The following is a 20,471-nucleotide window of genomic DNA, read 5'->3' on the forward strand; positions in this document are numbered from 1 at the left end:
CCCCAAAAAATTTTGGGGGGGCGCTAGGGGGGGTGGAAGTCAAAACCTGCGACCCTCGATATCTTCCGAACGAAACAAGATATTGAGGCCCGGTTTGGACGAAAAATCGTCTAAAATTGCATACTTTAAGATTCTAGAGGTCAAAATCCCAAAATTAAATTTTTAACTTAACTTATGTGCTTTTTTTCAGTTTTTGAGGAAAAACAATTTCTTTTAAACAGATTAAACTGAAATTTTCACATTTTTTGATTTGAACCAAAACCAGTTTTTTAAATTGTTCGTCTTTTTCCGCATCCAACGAGTGGTCGTATAAGCTGGGGAACCGAACGGTTCCGGAGATATGATCGATTGAAGTTTCCGCTCAACGCGCGCCGACCGATTTTCGCGCGCAAAAAAGTTGGATTTGACTGTTATTAAACCAGATTTAATGTTCAAACTGAGCAAAATGCATTATTAGGGACTCTTGAGGGTCGCTGAGTCCAGAAATTACAGATACTTCCAAAAAATTCACGTTTTTAAAATTACAGCTCCGTAGCGCTATTTTAGAGGCCCACTGAGCGCCGACCGGCCGCTCAGTGGTCCTGTACGGAGCTGTAATTTTAAAAACGTGAATTTTTTGGAAGTATCTGTAATTTCTGGACTCAGCGACCCTCAAGAGTCCCTAATAATGCATTTTGCTCAGTTTGAACATTCAATCTGATTTAATAACAGTCAAATCCGACTTTTTTGCGCGCGAAAATTGGTCGGCGCGCGTTGAGCGGAAACTTCAATCGATCATAACTCCGGAACCGTTCGGTTCCCCAGCTTATACGACCACTCGTTGGATGCGGAAAAAGACGAACAATTTAAAAAACTGGTTTTGGTTCAAATCAAAAAATGTGAAATTTCAGTTTAATCTGTTTAAAAGAAATTGTTTTTCCTCAAAAACTGAAAAAAAGCTTTGCAAGGAGGCCATTCAAGTACCACGTAAGGCAGTTTGGCGGACTTTTTGATTTCATTCCGCATTTGTAGGGCATCCGCAAGTAAACCTCTCCCTCTCTTACTTTACATAAAATGCCCTGACCTTGTCCTATTCATCAAAACATGACTATGAAAACTTCAATAAATTATTTTAATGGGAAAAGGTTATTTTTTCAAAGCAGGAGACTTACGTATGACAGGGCTTCCTTCATCTCTGCTTACGTCATGCCTGAACGGTCCCCAGGAGAGAGCATATCTAAAAATATCACCAATAATGCCCTAAAATTATCAAATTTTATGAAAGTTGTACAAGAAAGTCAATTTTACAGCGGGGGTCAAGGTTACTGCTCTCCCTGTCTTCTCAAAATGGCGCACTTTCTAAAAGGAACTGATTCATCCGGGAGAGCAAAGGGTTGTTCTTCGAGTAAGATTGACAGAGTTCCATATTTATCCCCACTAAGAACATTTTTAGTATTGACATTTCTAGTTGAGTGATTTATAGAATAATTGTCCTAGCTCTTAGTTCACGGAGGCAAATTTTCAGTGGATCTATTTTTGTCGAAAGGAGCCAAAAAGCATTTTATGAAAAAACGTGTATATTGTGGTGCTTATATCTACAACTTCTAATGACAGGGAAGAAAATGAATTTAAATAATAGATGCCATAAATTGTTAGTTCTGTAAGTGACGAGGTTTACAGACATGTTGTGAAAAATGTAATTTAATGATTCTTGAATTGAGGGGTGATTCGCACAGAGAGTCACTATTTCCTTAAGCTTTGTTTTTAGTGAGAAAGGAAATCAAGAGAATTAAATCGGTGACATCGATGAAGGCGTGCTGATAAAACCCAAGATCATAAATACACAATCAACGAAAGACTCGATTTATGTACTTATTTAACCGTGGCACGAGTATATAGTGCTTTAATAGTGCGCATCCTTTTGTGATAATTTGTATGAGTGACCGTGACCCATCTATTGATTTTGTTCTTTTTTTTATTATTTGGCGGTTATCTCTAAGTAGGCTGTGATATTGTTGGACTTGTTGTTATTTATGAAGTAAAAAAATATATATTTTTCGAATATAATACAAAATATTTCACGGTTCGGAACGTCCTGCCTTTTTTAATGTATGACCTTGCTAACCCATATTATGGTTTTTATTCTATCGTGTTCCCATATAGGTCAATGTGATTGGTGCAATTTTCTCATGGGACACCCATCTCGCAAAAAGTCCATTCTGACAAAAATCTTACAAAAAAATCTTCATGAATAGCTGTAGGAAATTTCGTCTAAAGACATATCATAATTTATTTATACACTTACTTCACTGAGGACAGTTTTGGATTGTCGTTATGAAGTAGAAAATGGCAGTCAGACCTTATCGCTGAAAGCGTTTTACACAAAACTTAAAAAGATAATCCAGCAGGTCGTATCAAACGAGTTAAAAAGTGATAAGACATTTTCAAACATCACCCTTTACAAAAAACAGAATTGCATTGCGCGTTGTGAGGTTGTTTTAGTGTCTCAAAGGTAATTGGTGAAATTTTGTCAGAATTTTGCGATCATCGGGGCGAAACTGTTCTGTTTGAGGCCGGGCATAGTTCTTTTCTCACGGGAGGTAAGTTTTCTCTTCATAACTGATTAGATAGAGCAGCTTTCATACTTCAACGCACTCTCGCTTATCAGCCACGAGGTTTGGAATGTTCTTAATCTTATGCTAGTACCGACTTCTTTAATGTTATTGACTGGTCTAAAATTTTTAACTGGACGAATTTATTTTTATTTTATTTTAAAAAATTCGTACAAGAGAGTCTCATAATTATTGGGACCATGCCACATATCAAGAGCCCCCCCCCCCCCCCTAGTTATAATAAGATAACAATGAAACATAACATTTTGCAAATTTAAAAATTGTAAGTATGTTTATCACCAAATACTAAAAATTGGTACCTAGATATTTTTCACTTAATACCGTTTTTCAGTTGTACTTAATGATTTGATTTTCCACCATAGGGCACTCTTTCGCTTGACTGCATCATATTTTTCGGGGGAAAATCCACAAACTCTGGGAGTGGTCGAAAATTCTGATCGTGTTTCCTGATATGCGTCAATCACAAGCATTTCAAAATAAAGATGGTTTAATACTACGGACATAGCAGTGCATTGTTTATTGACAGAAATCGTTTATCAATTTGATAGCTTCTTATCATACGGTGTTGTGAGTTATACATTCTCGTTCCTTTGCCGATTGAATTATTAAGGTCATTTTGCAGACTCGATCTTATCCATTTAATCCAGGTCCATGCATCATAATTTGCATGTTTTTCTTCTAGAAAATTACGATGAGATATGATGTAATCTTTGCACCTAAAATCGTTATGTTGTGAATTCACTCGGCTGTCGATAATCATTCACTTTTTGAAAACGGCCTCCTTCCAGCACGTAGTAGGGGGGGGGGGGGGGGGTGTCAGGGCTCGAGCCCCCTCCCGAAAGCAAAAAAGGGTCTTATTTTTCAAAAAATGTTTGAAGAAGGACCCCGAACCGCTTTATTTGGAGGGGAGCAGACCCCCCCTCACCCTCCCCCCACCGAATAAAATCCTGGCTACGTGCCTGCTGCAGTCTCAAGGATTGCACCTTTAACTTCGAGGAGATTAAGGTTGTTGCACTCCGGCGCGGCGTCTCAAAATTGCTCAGATTCCTCTTCGAAAGAATTTTTTCTCAGGCTCACTTGTGTTTTTTTACTTTAATAATTAGACTCCGGCTAATGGTAGGGATTTTGGTTTAGGAAGTCTCCCAAATATGCCTCCTTTCGAGAGAAGCTGGCCAGAGCTGAAACACCCGTCTTACAGGAAGAGGAATTTAATTTCGACAGAAAATTGGCTCCATGACAAACAGACTGACGATGGGGCAGAGGGGCTTTGGCGCATCCACGATAAATTATACGATCTTCATGGGTTCATGGAGAAACATCCAGGTGGAGCTCAGTGGCTGGAGATAACCAAGGTGAACCCTAAAGTCATTAATTCGTCACCTTCTGACCAAAGTATCTCAAGCACCATGCGACAAATATTTCCGCCGCCATTCTATTTTTTTACAGAGAATTGTCGGTTGAATCTGTTTGAAAATTTTACTGAATTTTATTAGCAGCGCAAAGGAAATTCAGGGAAATTTTCGGACAGCTTCGTTGACCTGGAATTATGAAACATGACCGAAGTTGTTTTTTAATTAAATGGAATATTTTTTTGTCCAGGAAACGCAACTTTTTGATGGTCGAATTTTTTGGGGGGCACATAAAAATACGACAAACACATTTTCAATAATCCGCCTGCTTATATAATCCGGAAAAAAGCCGTGATTTGGATCATCCTGCAGTGCAATTGTCATCCTGTCCAGCGGTCTAATTGTTAAAATTGATAGACAAACCCACAGACAAAGAAGACATTGGGAGTATGGAGCGATCCTATTGGTTTAAACGGGTGGTTCCTGTAGACTAAGGGAGGAAATGATGGACAAACTACCAGGTCTTCCGTGGGTCGTCGTTGGTTAGTCTATTGCTTACCTCCTTTGCCCATTGCACCCACCCGTTTCCACCAATAGGATCCCTCCATTACTCTGTAGTATTCTTTGTCTATCGCTTTGTCTACCAATTTCAGCAATCAGCCTGCTGTGGTCCTTTGAAGATTTTTTAAGACAAAAAATAAAAAAGTTGCTTGATCTTATCAAAGATTATTCATCGTGAATTTTGTCAACTCATATCGACAGGGCACTGACTGCACCGAGTCATTCGAATCCCACCACTTGGGCGGCAAAGCGGAGGCGATCCTACCCAAGTACTTCGCGAGAGAAGCCTCTGCCGCGCGCAACTCGCCGTACACTTTCCACGACGATGGGTTCTACCGGACACTCAAGAAGCGGGTGAGCAAGACACTGGAGACCCTCCCTAAAGAGGACATCAAAATCCAATCGAAAATCATTATGGATTCCCTCGTCCTGACTTCACTGTCCCTGGCCGTCATGGCTGCCCATTGGTACAGCTACAGGACCGCCGCACTCTCTGGTGTCTTCCTCGCTTTTGCTGCCATATGCAGCCACAACTTCTTCCACCAGAAGGATAACTGGCGGATGTATTATTTTAATCTCAGTCTCATGTCTGTCAGGTAAGCTCGTCACCAGTGGCGTGGCGTGAATGATCAACTATCGATATTTACCCATTTGAAGCTATGGTAAAGAATCGATTTATTGATGTGCTCGTAACGAACACCCTGTTTATCGATCCTTTTCCATAGGTTTAAATGGCAAATCAATCTATGTATCGCGAAGCACGCCAAGCCTCTGGCAAACTCGTCATTGGATGCAACGCCACAAGGGACTACTTATATCAACGGTGAAACTACCAAACCATGTATATCGATGTGCTACGTTGCAGACCTCCTGTCATACTTTAATTTTGATGAGATACTACTCTACGTCAATTCTTGAGAACTTTCGTGTTTTCCCCTCTCTATGTGAAGAATTAAGCTTTGTGAAAATGTCAAGAAATGATATGGATTTGTCCTCCTTCCTAAAAATAAAATGAGAGCGGAGATTTTTAAGCATCCCAAACGAGATATGTGGTCTCGTAGTTTCACCATCGATATGTAGATCAAAACAACACTGGAAAAAAAAACACATTGGATCTAGAGTCCAGACTCTTAAAAACATCGACAAGAAAAAGTACTCTTGATTCAATCGGATTTTTGCTTAAATCAAGAACCAAGCCTCTTAATTTGAGCGGATTTCCTTTTGATGTAAGCAAAAATCTGATTGAATCAAGAGTATTTTTTCTTGTCAATGTTTTCAAGAGTCTGGACTCTAGATCCAATGTGTTTTTCTTCCAGTGAACCGAAAACACAACACGAGAATGTTCTCATTAATTGTTAAATAGCAGCTACTGAACTAAAATAAGTACATGATTTTAATTAAAATATTTTTCGTAAATGATGGTTCACAAAATAGGAATCTGAAAAATCTACTCAAAGCCGCACACTGGATCGAGTCACTTAGAGAGGGCGGACATTAAAATCTTGGACAAAAACTATAATGTTTATTTCGTCACATTTTAAACTCCAAGGGGTGCTCCTTGAAGAAAAGGGGTGATCCTTAAAGAAAATTTCATGAGAAAACCAATAGAACCACTTTTAGAATCTCAAAGTTTCGTATAAACGGAGTTACATGCGTTTGAAGTTTCCAAATTTGTCCGACCTCTCCTGTTGACTCGATCCACTGTGAGCCGGATTAAGGGTGGCATATGAGGAACGGTTGTATCAGGCGCTATCGCAACAAGGGTGCTAAAATAAGAGGAAATAAATAAGATGAGGAAAGAGAGGAGAGAAAAAATGTAACGCTGTATAAGTATCAAATCTACCGCGGAGCACGAACAGTGAGCTATTCGAAAATATAGTCGCTCCGGACTTTCTACATGCTTTTACGGAACCAATAAACGATGCGTGAGTCTGTTGGATGATATCTTAAAAAAATGTACGAAAACATAGCACGAACATATTTTTTGAAGTCAAATCCATGCATGTGAGATAATTCGTGCAAAACAATTTTATCAAACTTTAATTAGAGTCTAAAAATCTATGTGTTTCGACTTTCGTTTTCATGAGAGCGGGGATTTTTTTTTATTTTATTATTTTTTATATTTTTTTTCTATTTTTCAAAAACGAGAAATGCTAATTCTTCACCTAACCTTTAGATAACTAGGCCAAGTAATATTGACCCGAAGCTTGCAAAAGCCACGTACCCTGCGAGTTGTATGAGGTCGGTGCGTGCAAGCTTTCATAGGTCTACAAGTGCATTCTAAAAAACTAATCAGATATCAAATTGAAAAAAGAGAGAAAAAAAAATCGAAAGTCAACACAACGGAAGATAGGACGGATGTATTCGGGCCTTGTTTTTTTTAAAACTTTTCAATTGAAGCCAAGCGACACCTCATTGGTAGCATTAAGCGGAGCACTGTGAATTCACGCTTCGCGACATCGCGCCTTCAATTTTGCGCATGCTACACGGACACCCATCAAGCACGAATAGTTGTATCTCTGCGCCGTCATCAATGCGCGTCTTTTCCCTTGCTTTACGTTTGAATTGTGTTCGTCTCTGTCTGTCTTATTTGAAGTGCTGCTGCAAAGGCTATATGAGCAACACGGCCGAAGAAAGGAGAGACGTAATCGGTCCTCTTTTTTTTTAACTTTTCTCCTTAATTTGAGCGAAACCTCATTGGCAGCACAGAGCGGAGCATTGCGAATTCACGCATTCCGCTATCGCACCTAACTTTGCAGATGACAATCCACCAAGCACGCATCCCTGCGCTGTCATCAACGCGCGTTGAGGTGTCTTTTATTTTTGAAATTTTAGAAAAGTAAGGGCTGAGTTTGCTCAAAATATGCTCCCGTAAGTCCAAATCTCTGATCATTTCGAAGAAAAAAACTTTTTTTCTTTTTTTCTTGGAGGATGACAATACTTTCTCTCTACCCTAGGGGAGCGAGAAAGTAAAAAATGGAAGTTCCTCAAGCGCGCTGAAGGGTGCATATCTAAAATTTAATATTTTGGAGAGTTGTGTCTTGTTGATGATTTTTTTTTTTGTGACTACCCCGAGAGATCCCAACCCGGGTCGAATTGACTCGACAATATTTGGGGGAATAACGTATGGCGGAAGAGGAGGATGGTGAGAAAGCGCGAGTGTGTCACCAAAAAGATGAAAATTTCAAAGAAAAAAGTATTTCTTGCCTTTAAGAAATAGAAATACCGTAGATAATACTTCAGGAAGTATCAAAATTGATGTATTGAAATACGGGTCACTTTGTTCCGATTTGGGACTCGGCATTCGGCGTGTAAAAAAGTCTTGAGCATCTAAGGGCTATGACTGGAATTTTGAAACTTCGAATGTGTCGACTGAGTAATAGTGCTGCGTGAAATTTTGACGGGAAAACATGTCTTGTGACTCTTGTGATACAATAACTGCTCTTTTGACCTTTGCGTCTGAGATTTAATCAAATTATAACCTGACAGTGTTAGACTAACTTAATAACAACGACATTCGATGTACCGCTGTTGATTTTTGCCACTCTAAAAAAGCGCAGTAAAACGATCGATATCAATAGGTTGTTCTGGATGAAACCATCTGTTACGTCGAATATCGAATGACGTGATCACTAAATTAGTCTATGTGAGGCTGTTGGGCTAGCAAAAACTATCCGAATCAGGAGTTATTGACAATTCACTGCGTAACACATTTTTTCTCTCTTTTTTTCCTCTGAAATTTGGGAGTGAAGATAACCTTGCCTATCTAAAGATGTGTATATACTTTTTTCAATTCGCTTTGACAGCGCAACGTTCTCTAGCGCTCAGCAAATCGCATGGTGTTTATTTCTCTCAGATAAACCCAACATCCTATCTAAATTTAGCTTAATTTAAAATCCGGTGTATAGGGCGTTCAAATCGAATGGTGGAAACTAAATGGATCAATTCTTTTGACTGAAATTAGACTATTTTGCGCTGTGCCTTTTTTTGATGAACCATTTTATGGGGCATATATTATTAGGGGAGCTTCTCAGACGCAGGCTTGACTAAAAAATAGTTTATATAATTCTTAAATGTTGAGCAGGGATTGGAGAATATCTCATGTCCTGAGTCACCATCCATTCACAAACACACTGCAAGACCTAGAGATCACTTCGTACGAACCGTTTTTCAACTATCTTCCTGACCCGGAAAAGAGTTGGGCTGTTCGTTACCTCTCATGGATATACTGGCCTTTAGTTCACGGTACAATTTTTCACACGCAAGTTGTTCACAGGTGATTAATATTTTTTTTTTCAATACGTATTCACAATAAATCGGTTTTTGATGGGAAGGCGGAAGTTCACGAAACGAAATTTTACAGTGGTAAAGTGATGGAGGTAAAATGAGGCAAAAAAAAAACTGAGTTTGTCATCAAGTAGGATGAATACGATGTTTCTAAAGTTTTCGAAAGATGGATCGATAACTGCTTGAAAGTTGTAAAAGTTTTGGCGGAGAACTTTTATGTGTCTTTTTTAAGCAAAGTCCAAATTTGAAACTTACGCCGTTTCACATGAAAATGAACGAAGACTAAGGGAATCAGGGACAGAAGTAATCAAAAGTCGGATTTTTAAAATAATAATACTTCTGTATTAAATTCTTTGCCAGTAGATCTTATCCCTATCAGTCACCGTGTGCATACATAATAATGTACGATCGTTTTTATGGAGTCTTGTGTGAAATAAAAAAATGAACACAATGATTCGATCCGAATGGTTTTGAACGCTGACATTCATCGTTACAAAATGTTCTGGCTCAAATAAAATTCCTTGTTTCTATGGGTTAATCGTTCCAGCGGGTAGATTATTGAAATTGATAGACAAAGCTATAGCAAAAGAGGACAAAAGGGATATGGAGGGATCCTATTGGTGGAAGCGAGTGGTTGCGATGGACAAAGGACTATAGGTAAAAAAATAATGACAACCAACGAGAAACCCTACAGTTTGTCCATCATGGGCACCACCCATTTCAACCAATTGGATCGCCCCATTATTCATTTATATGACTTTGTCTATCAATTTCAATAATCAGCTCGCAGATTATGATTTTTTCACTCCGGTCAGACAGTGTTACGAATAAGTATCATTAAATTTAAGGATCTTGCATCATCATAATACGCATGTATGCCTAGCGCGTCGTTGATTTTTAAATTATACTTTCCAGATTCATTCACAACACTTTCACGTGGCCGGACGTGCTGGGTTTGATAATCCCTGTTTTACTGTGCATTGCTAACGGCAGTTACATACTCTCCGGAGTTCTCATGTGGACGTGGCTAATTTTGGTCAGCAGTTTCATTTTCGGAGCCATCGACATCGTTTCGGCCCATCACCACCCGAAACTCTTCCACGAGGGTGACGCACCAAGGTACAAGTAGTGACAATGCTTGAAAGTTGGCACCAGTGTATTTCCTCCGTTTAAATCTATACATAAGAGCCGCGCGATTCTTCGCCTAAAATCGATATTTTTAATGGATTTTAATGAAGGAAAAACGATGTTGCCAACTTGCAGTATCACCTCTGGGTATGAGAGGGAACAAAATCAGCTATAGTCGAACCTCGATAACTCGAAGCTGAAGGGAAGCGATGAAAAATTCGAGTTATTGAGGTTTCGAGATTATCGAGGTTTCGAGTTAACGAGGTGTGGAGATGAAAAATTCGAGTTATCGAGGTTCGAGGTTCGAGGTTGGTGCTAGGTCAATTTAGAAAAAAAAACCGTTATTTGTTTTACGTTATCATAATAAGGGAATATTGGGGAATGAAAGTAGGAACTAATATTTAACCCCACGTCCGATCGGGGTAGGACAATGGTAGTAAGTATGCTCTTTGCCTGCTTATTTGGCACCACTGGCATCCTTCGAGTTATAGAGGTTTTTCTCCAATTCCTTCGAGTTACTGAGGTACATATCGACGGTGAAAGTCGGCAATCACATAACTCGGTTTGCGACGTCGCAGACTTCCTGTCATACTTTATTTTTTAAATGGAAAACTACTCAACGGCAATTCTTCAAAACTGTCATGATTTTTCTTCTCAATGAGAAGAAACTTCTGCAAAAACTTCAAGAAATAATATCAATTTGTTCTCCTTTATAAAAATGACGTAGAGGCGGAGATTTTCAGACACCGCAAACGAGTTATGTGATTGCCGACTTTCACCGTCGATATTTGACACATGGTAGTTGCCTTCGAGTTATAGAGGTAAAACCGCCGATTCCTTCGAGTTACTGAGGTGCAAATGAGCCTCAAATGTCTTCGAGTTAACGGAACAAATTTTTCGAGTTATCGAGGATTTTGGCCTTCTGCGGAAGGGAACGGACATTTTCTTCGAGTTATTGAGGTTTTCGAGTTACCTATCGAGGTTCGACTGTATTTCGAAAATGATCCAACTCTGGAAACCTAAATTGTACAGGAGACAATGGCAATTGGCAATAGGTTAATGATTCAAGGGAGGAAAACGCCGTTTGAGGTCAAGGGGCATACTATTCGAGGTATCTAATTGGCTAACTTTTGAGACGAGGGACTCGGAAGGAGATCAAATTTTGAGCTTTCAAATTGCAGAGCTACTGGATTGGATCATTTTCGCTTTCACTGATTTCGAAGGAGTATACATATGAGGTAAAAAGGAAGGAAAGAAATGAATTCTTCTTCTTCTTGCTGATTATTTTCATGGACATTGAAAATAAATTGATTGAACAAACACAAAAGTAGGTAATGATCTGTACTTCGACTGTTTCCTGGGAATAAGTACGACTGAGAACTCCGAATAAATTCGATCAATCCTGAGGAATCCGATGAAGATATCTTTAACCTCTAGTCTGCAGAAACCCCATTTTGAGAGTATTTTCGGGGCTACACTCCATCTCTGGAGATTTTCAATCACATCACGTATCCTTATTCTGTTTTAAAACTGGCAGTTAAAAATTCCTCCGATACTAAATGCGGCTACCTCCCCTCATTTCACCTAGCATTTTTCTGGAATTATTTACCTCGCGAAGTTTACGTCACGAAACGCCTACAAATTTGAATACATGCAAACCGTCATACATTCATGCAAACTACGTAGGTAAAAGGAACCCAATAGCGGCAGCATTCAAGCCGGTTCCAAGTCTGGCACTGCTTCTTCTCATTCGATCACTAATTTACCTGCCGTCAAACGCAGCTATTTGGGGTTTTTTTCCATTTAATTTTGTTTATAGCAATCCAAATCCTCTCAAGATACAAAAAGATTATGCATGTTGGAAACCTCACCCTAAGGTATTAAAAATTGACAGCAGCTTTTTTTTTTTTTTTTTTTTTTTTTTTTTTAATCATCACGGGCTGGTAAAATTACATGTAATTGGTGCATACAGACGATTGTATGCATTGTTTTCACACCAGGAGCCGTAATTTTTCTCGATCTATCGATTTTCCAATGCAAGACTCGACAAAAATTCGCTTCCGTGCATCCCTGGTAAAAATTGGCGATAAGAGCTGCGTTCCAAAATACCATAGGAATTCTTATAGCCGGCTAAAGAAGGCTACAGAAAATCATATAGCTGGCTGTAGAATGCGGAGAAAATCATACGGCCGGGCTATACGAAGCTATAGAAAGTTATGCAGCCGGGCTATAGTTCCTATCGCCGGTCTTTACACTTTATCGCCTGGCTGTTGCTTTTTCGCCATCGATCATAAAAGGCTATAAGAAATTGTGTAGAAATTCGTGTGCTTTAGAAATCATTAAGTTTGATACGGAACCACCTTAATTTTCACAAAACACACGTCATATTTGCCTTTAATACATATTTTTTTTCATCAATTAAAACGAGAATAATCCATACAGGATGTGCAAACATTTCAAAATCATGAGTTGAATAACGCTGACTCCGCCAGATTAAATATTAGAGCCTCACACAAAGCGGAGCGGCGAAGCACTGGCGCCTACAAACCTAACAGGGATACTTCACGCATTGCGCAACGCGTGAAGTATCCCTGTTAGGTTTGTAGGCGCCAATGCGCGTTTCGCGCTGGCTGCCCGCCTGCCGCACCACAGCGTGCCACGGCGCTTGAAGCAACTATTTCACACCAGAGGAATTGCACAGTATCATACGAAACTGAAGGCGCTCTAATATATTAGGAATGGCAGGCATCCATCAAAAGCACGGAGCTTTCCTCGCAAAATAAATCAAGATACTACGGCCCAAAAAGAGAACAGTGGTCCAAAAACTCACTAAGTCCTAGCATCCGTAATTAGTGACGTTTAGCATACACTTTTTCGCCAGGCTGTTGATTAATCGCCATCGGCTATAAAAGGCTATAAAAAATTGTGTAGCCGGCTATAGAAGCTATTGGAAATCTTACAGCCGGCCATAGGTCTATGGTATTTCGGAACACAGATTCTACTGCCAATTTTTACCAGGGATTGAGTTTCCTCTCCTCGTGCTTAGGCACTCACATATCGACAATGAAACTGCAAAAACGCATATATTGTTTGCGGGTTTACAAATCTCCACCTTCATTTCATTTTAACCGCAGAGAGCAAATTAACACAACTGCTTAAAGTTGCCGAATATATTCTTCTCGCACGGAAGAAAAAACAGGGAAGTTTCCAAAAAATGACGTTGAGTATTTTTTTCTTAGGAAATAAATTATGACAGGAAATCTTCAGTCTGATCTAATGTATATTTTTCAGACAAGACCGCGATTGGGGATTGGCGCAAATTGATGCGGCCAGAGATCGACAGGAGTTCACGGGGATCCTACCTCTGGTTCTGATTGCTTTCGGGGACCACACTCTCCACCACCTGTTCCCGACTGTGGACCACAGCATCCTCAAGTATCTGTATCCTGTCGTCATGGACACCTGCAAGGACTTCGGTTTCGACTTCAAAATGACGAGCACATTCGATTTGGCAATTGGTCAATTTCGTCAGCTAGCCCGCAACAAGCCCAACACGATCCCCCCACAGTGATTGGACTGTTAGACAGAGTCATGGACGTAGTTATTAAGGGGAGACTGCGGACTGCGACTGCCCCCCCTAGAATTTTAAATAGTATCATTTGCCCCCTCCGTAAATTTTGGACTTCAAATTTAATCTAAATTTCTTTGCTCCCAATGCAAATTGAGAAAAAAAGAAGAGACAAATTTAATAAAGTCACAATATGCACAAAATGTTTAAAAATTTTCGATGAGGTGGTCTCAAAATGTTTTTTTAAATTTTCCCGGGGAGGCCCTCTACTTACCCCAGACAGTGGCGTGGCGTTAATTGCGATGTATCGATTGTTATGCCATTTAAACCTATAGTAAAGAATCGATTATTAAGGTGTTCGCTGCGAACACCCTGTTTATCGATCCTTTTCCATAGGTTTAAATGGCATAACAATCGATATATCGCAATTCGCGCCACGCCACTGACCTCATATTCCCCATTACCCAATAGCCCCCCCCCCCCCCCCCCTCGTGAGTGTGGGTAGGGTTGGGGATTGTTTTCTATAAGTTGACCCCTGAGAATCTTCATTGATCTAGCCAAACCTTTGTTCTTACAGAGTGCAAAATTAAGCATTACACTATTTGTTTCCTTATAGACATTTTGCAATAATGCGATGGGCGCACTAAAAATGACCAAAGTTAAAATTGTCTCACCCCATCCATAGTGGTTCATTGCTCCGCCCTCTGGAAACAATCTCGTGAACGTACCTGCACTGGGACTCTCGTTGCGAATGCACGCCTCGCGCCATAGCGCCTTCAATTTTTCGGACGCAACACGGACATCCATCAAGCACGAATAGTTGTATCTCTGCGCCGTCATCGTCGCGCGACATTTCCCTTGCTTTTATTCCATATCGTGTTTGTTTTGGTTTGTCTTATTTGTATTGATGCTTTAAGGGCTAATGTTTCAGGCCATGTTGTTGGCCATGTTTTTGGAAGTCAAATCCATGTAACATTTACGTGAGATAACTCACAAAAAAATATTTAATCAATAAACTTTTATTAAAATCTAAAAATCTTTGCTTTTCGACATTTGTTTTTAAGTGAGCGTTTTTTTTACCTATTTATATTTTTTGTTTACCATTTGTTTAACCTAACCCTTAAATGCTCAAGTAGTATAGAGTCATATTGACCCGAGGTTTGCTGAGGCCACATACCCTGCGGATTGTATATACGAGCTTTAGTACATTCTTTTAGAAGAATCGGAAATCACATTTAAAAAGGGGGAAAAAACTGAATGTCAATATAGCCGAAGGAGAGATGTATTCGGGCCTCGTTTTTTAAATTATCCTATCGAATCTGAGCGACACCTCGTTGGCAGTTTAAAGCGGAGCATTGCTATATTGCGAGTGCGCGCCTCGCGCCAAAGCGCCTTCAATTTTTCAGACGCAACACGGACATCCATCAAGCACGAATAGTTGTATCTCTGCGCCGTCATCGTCGCGCGACATTTCCCTTGCTTTCATTCCATTCTTATCGTGTTTGTTTCGGTTTGTTTTATTTGTATTGATGCTTTAAGGGCTAATGTTTTAGGCTATGTTGTTGGCCATGGTTTTGGAAGTCAAATCCATGTAACATTTACGTGAGATAACTCACAAAAAATAATTAATCAATAAACTTTTATTAAAATCTAAAAATGTTGCGAATGCAACACGGACATCCATCAAGCACGAATTGTTGTATCTCTGCGCCGTCATCAATTCGCGTCTTTTCCCTTGCTCAAGTTTCAGAGGAACTGTGCCATAATCTTTTCAGAAGGCATTATGTTTGATTGAAAAAATATTTTAAAGAACCACCAGAGTCCAAAATCGAACTTATTTAAAATTTTCGGAGCAAAAAAATATATGCAATTTCACTTTCCCTGGCCCTCCTAGTCAATCCGCCTTGGCATCGCGAAAACCGCGTTGTTACGAAAAGTCCGTCAAATTAAATTTAGCGGGCGTCAGATTCTTGTATTCTATTGGTAGTTCAGTTTTGTCTCTGCACAAATCAGCACAGACTATCTTATCACATCACCCACAGTATATATTTGTTTAGGTTATGTTTATTTTTTAAGTTCATTGTGGTTCATTCTGTTTTGGAAAATGCATTCAATCGATGAAATTAAATGAATCTAATTAAAATCAATAAGAAGTATAATTAGAGTCGATTATAAGATTAGAGCGTGCCGGTGGCTTGAGTGGTCGAATGAATACAGTTATGTTTTAACAATTTTTCTATCAAGTTTTGTGCGATTCAGACCCTCTGTCTACAGTTCTTCCTCTGCTCAGAACTCTTTCTCACGGCCGAGCCATATCATCTTAGCAGCCTATCAAGAAGTAAGTTTTTAACGCTATTGAATCAATCTTACGTACATCAGAGCATCTACCACAGTGCTCTCTGGCCCTCTGCGATACTTAACAGCCCAGCGCCTTATCCTCCCACAGCCAGGGAGATGGCAACCTTCCATTTCAGTTTGTTTTTGAATCAATCAACAATCATGGAACCGTGAAAGTCTAGACTACTTTCATTTGACCCTTTGTGATACCCACCTCGAGCCTGTTGAGAGTGATCACAGCACATCGGGTTTTTGTTCTAGAGGTAATGTTGGGCTTGTCTATAAGTAGACACTCATTTACTTCTGACTCATTCATGTTTCCGTGCACAGTGGTCGACTCGCCCACGGTCCATCCTCGATGGCTATCAGGCAACTGCAATTTAGTCGCTTGCAAATGGAAAGTAAGTAAACAACTGCCAACTTATCTGACGATACTTGCATAAATAAACTTCCTATATTTTAATAGGGCCAATTAGGATGATCTCTAGAATATAAGTAAGTTTATGGAATGTTAATCCAATTCATCCCAAAATATACTTGATGTGTTGCAGATAAGTTTGCAGTTGTTTAATTTCTATTTGCAGGCGGCTCCTACTTTCTCACCATTTAGCAGCAACCAGGTATTGATAGAGGGTGACTATGTCGCTGTGCGAGCATATATAAATCAGGCAACTGCCCATTAGACTCCGATGTAAAAATTAAATTTGATGTAAGTACTTTTTGTTTCAGTTCCTGAAACCTCAAGAAAGATGAATTTAGAGCGCATACCGAATCAGACAGGTTATTTGGTTCTCACAAATGACGGGGCAGTTATTGCTGTAAGTTTCTCAACACAAGGTTTATATGTAGCCTAAGCTTAATTATTTGGCAGATTACTAATCCCTGCTCATAGTTGGAAAAGCATCAGTCAGAAATCACTTTACCTTTCTCAGTGGTGAGCTTTATTACTGAGATGTTCAAGTTGCAAATCTAGCTGTAAAATACAGTATAAAATTGTATGTCTCTTTTTAGGCTTTTACAAGTACAGTAGCTAAGTACGCAACAGTGGTCCAAAATGATTCATAAAGTGTTCTCATTATCAATGTGGATATCCCCTTTTCCTTACGCTGCTGCCATTAAAGGTGCTGTACATTGGATCCATTTTCTGATCTAAGGATTAATAGCTGGCAATTGTCATCCAATGTACCTACAGCACCTTTAATGACAGCAGCATAAGACAAGATTTTAACAAGAAAAAAACAGAAGAGTTTGCATTTATTTCCTGCCAGCTTGAAAGTCTGGCGTATAATTTATAAAATTTGTTCCAATAAAATCTTCCAGCTTTCACTAAAATCAACTTAAAAAAGTGCGACTAAGCGATGTAATTGAAAATGATTCTTTTAGCACAACAATATTACAATTTAACTATACTTTGTAATAAGTGAAATACTTCATTAAAACATACCTCTTTTCTTTTCAGTCGGGAGGTGATCTTGAAAATGCAGAACACACTGCTAACATCATCAGTGAACTGGTTTCTCTTGCTGATAAAGTACCACCTCATAAAGAAGGATATAAAAAACTGACAGGTATACCTTTCAAGAATAGTAATTTACAGTGAAATTTTGATTTTTCAGCATAATATCAGTCCAACTGAATACATTAGAATTTTTAATTGTATAATATAAATGCAACAAAATTGGTTATCCAACATAATACATAACGAGAAAACACACAAAAATGGGGTACAAGCTAAAAAAACGACAACTAAGTAGGACGTTTTGAGCTTTGAGCTTAATATGCCCTCTTTCAACCGATTAACAGGAACAGAAGAAATTACAAATTATAAATACATGAGTTGTCGCTTAACGGTAAGGCAAGAAATGCTCCGCATATTTATCGTTTTCTCAACTTGTACCCTGTTTTAATGTTTTTTCGTCATGTAATTGTGTAATTATTGATGATAATCCTACAACGCACTCTAAAGCCACTCTGCAATGCCCAAATGCATCATGTGCCTGTTTTCCCAAAGGTCAGTGGGCTTATTTGATCCTCTTGGCTGATGCTTTGCATCAGTTGTTCCCATCTGTCTATCTTGTTCTGTCTTGTTGCAGTAATTTTTTTGACCTAGTATTACTTTCTGTATATTGCTGTTAATTTCTTTGCGGGGTTGGCAAATTTAAATTTATGCACTGTAAACCAGATTATTCATTTTTTTTTTTATTTCTTTCCAGTGACTTACTCAGATCATTGCTACATAATTCTCCTGTCAAATAAGAAGCTGTATGTTGTGAAGAAAAAATTGCAACCAGTTTCTACCAGTAGTCGAGCAGAAGCTGATCAATGATTTCAAGCTGAAATCCAGCATCTAAAAGAACTGCTGTCATTTTGGTGGTATGAAATTTTTCACAAACATACTGATTCAGTGATAATTTAAAAGTAATAGTTAGTATGTGATTCGGGAGTAGTATGCTGATTTGAAGGTGGTTTCAGGCAAGTTCAGGCAGTTGAGAGTGTGAATGACCTATCAAACTGTTCATTGTATCGGGCATGTCTTCAAGAAGAAAATCTTAAAATTCCCTGTAGATTAAATGATTTTTGAGGAAGTTTAACTAATAAAAACCCTATTGAAAAGATATCAACTGAACCTTGATAGAATATCCAGAGATTAAGTTAGGAAAGTTTAAGGAAGTTCAGTTAGGTAAGGATCAAACTTAGATTATCCTTTTATGCTATGATATTAGTGGGAGCTGAAATCGTCCTTTCCACAACTCAAGTAGAATAGAGATTTTTATTGTTTGTAGTTCTTATTTAGGACAAGGTCAGCAATGATGCTAATTGTAATTAGCCCAGCCAGCCTTTCTGTAATAGCAAGTTTTAGATGTTTGGTTAAGGTTGAGCAATTCATCTTATAGACGCGGCCATTAATATTCGCAAATGACAGGGCAGCAGAGGCAATTGCCCTGGTCGGTAAATTTTGAGGCAATGAAGTAATGCTGAGCCATTGAGATGAGATTTGACAAAATCATTTTTAAAAACTCTCGAATGCCATTTGTACAAACTTTCACTATTACAAAGGCAGGAAAATCCTACTTGCTAGTTGCCAAAAGTTAAAACAGGACTTGTCCCTTTAGAATGCATGCACTTTTTCAGTGGTGGACACTCGTGTGCTCAAAGAGAGTATTGTTTTTTTAATTACCAGCAGAGCTCCTTAATCTACACTGTAATTATGAACACGTTCAGATGAAATTACCAAGAAATGTCGATCTGTTTGCAGATGGAGTTGCCTAGAGTTATTCAAAGGAGGCTGAAAAATTTTCAGTATTCGGTCAAGAAGTGGCCATTTGGGGATCACAAAATTTTAATTTCAAGAAATGGTTGGCTGTAATTTTTGGAATCCTGTTACTTGCACTGTTGATTATACAAGTTAAAAAACACCGAGGTACATGAGAATTGTTTATTTTTTGTTGAATGAATGCAAGTATGAAAATGAGGCCTACGCAAGTTGTATATGTCTCTAGTATTATTATTAATTGTTTTTGTTGTAAGAGGGCAAGTGTATACATGAGTCGCTCTTCTGATTGCATTGCCTCTTGCAGCAATCAAACTAATCCCCCTTGACCTTGAACATGTGTGAATACTTTTTTACTTTTTCTATGTAGTTCAAGTTCTTCCTTTCATCATCAAAAATACAATACATTTTAAATGGCTTATCTTAGCAATGAACAATGGAATTTGCATGAATTATTATTTGAGCCCCTGGAAAAAATATAGGAGATGGTGGCTAGCAATTACACTGCTAATGGGAGTCTTCATAAAGTTAGGTCATTCAAAGTGTGTATCAGTATCATGCCTTTCTGTAGTCTCCATCTCAAGATGACGGCCTTGCTACCCTCTTCCATAATTTCTCTTTAGTTCAAGATCAAACCAAAAAATTTCATCTTTTTTTAGAGTGTGTCAAATCTGCTCTCATAATTCCTGAATTTACAGTCAATGTTTGATTGAGGATGGCATATTCATTGTTAAAAACTAGAAGTAGATGAACTTCCTCGGTGTAATAGGAATTGAACAAGAAATTTAATTTCCTGAAATATTAGACATCAGGAATTCATCGGGAAGTCAATCGATAAGCAAATTGATGTTTGTATTTCATGATATTGTAATTATCGTCGTTATTTTAACTCTGTTGTTACTTTCATTTTCTGTGCTGATCAAAGCATATTATTGTCATACCTGTTAGTGAATAAATTTATTTTCTCAACAAATAAAAATTATTATTCAACCTCACCATTGCCCTAAAAGGAGGGAAAAATATATTATAGTTTAATTATGATGCAAAATTCATTCATATAAACTACTAAAAACTTCCTACTCAAACTAATTTGGAGAGCATGCATTAAAATGGAAGTACACAGTTGAAACCGTCTCCTCCCAGCAGGCCAATAAATGAAAGTCTATGTCAGCCAACTAGACAAGCTAAGATTAAAGTGAAATGGAGTTACTTGTTCGCTTAGCTTTGTCAGTCATTCTCTCTGTGAGCATCTATTGCGCGGAGTCAACTTGCATGTTTGCTTAGAATGGATGATCGCTTGTCTAAACATTTTTTTCCTTGTCCATACATACGGCAGGTGTGTTACAAATAACAATTTT

The 20,471-nt window shown here is 38.6% G+C and overlaps 2 protein-coding genes across 4 annotated transcripts; both read left to right on the forward strand.

Annotated features, from left to right (window-relative positions):
- Positions 1-2,288: 2,288 nt before the first annotated feature.
- LOC109036640 (cytochrome b5-related protein) lies at positions 2,289-14,541 on the forward strand. Of its 3 annotated transcripts, XM_072304508.1 has the most exons (7): positions 2,289-2,579; positions 2,975-3,179; positions 3,747-3,964; positions 4,724-5,118; positions 8,607-8,798; positions 9,725-9,928; positions 13,229-14,541. In XM_072304508.1, exons 3-7 carry the CDS (start codon positions 3,761-3,763, stop codon positions 13,506-13,508), a joined length of 1,275 nt encoding a protein of 424 aa, XP_072160609.1. In that variant the 5' UTR covers positions 2,289-2,579; positions 2,975-3,179; positions 3,747-3,760; the 3' UTR covers positions 13,509-14,541. The 3 variants fall into 3 exon arrangements, with proteins under 3 accessions (XP_072160609.1, XP_018906531.2, XP_018906532.2); XM_019050986.2 differs by lacking the exon at positions 2,975-3,179 and having other exon boundaries at positions 3,716-3,964; XM_019050987.2 differs by lacking the exon at positions 2,975-3,179 and having other exon boundaries at positions 2,294-2,579.
- A 1,000-nt stretch (positions 14,542-15,541) lies between these two features.
- Positions 15,542-20,092, forward strand: Lamtor4 (Late endosomal/lysosomal adaptor, MAPK and MTOR activator 4). The gene is made up of 5 exons (XM_019051005.2): positions 15,542-15,843; positions 16,572-16,660; positions 17,302-17,410; positions 18,056-18,215; positions 19,099-20,092. The coding sequence occupies exons 2-4, from the start codon at positions 16,592-16,594 to the stop codon at positions 18,166-18,168; spliced, it is 291 nt and encodes a 96-aa protein (XP_018906550.1). The 5' UTR covers positions 15,542-15,843; positions 16,572-16,591; the 3' UTR covers positions 18,169-18,215; positions 19,099-20,092.
- Positions 20,093-20,471: the final 379 nt, after the last annotated feature.

Source organism: Bemisia tabaci, chromosome 1 (genome assembly GCF_918797505.1).
Source record: "Bemisia tabaci chromosome 1, PGI_BMITA_v3".
Classification (NCBI taxonomy): domain Eukaryota; kingdom Metazoa; phylum Arthropoda; class Insecta; order Hemiptera; family Aleyrodidae; genus Bemisia; species Bemisia tabaci.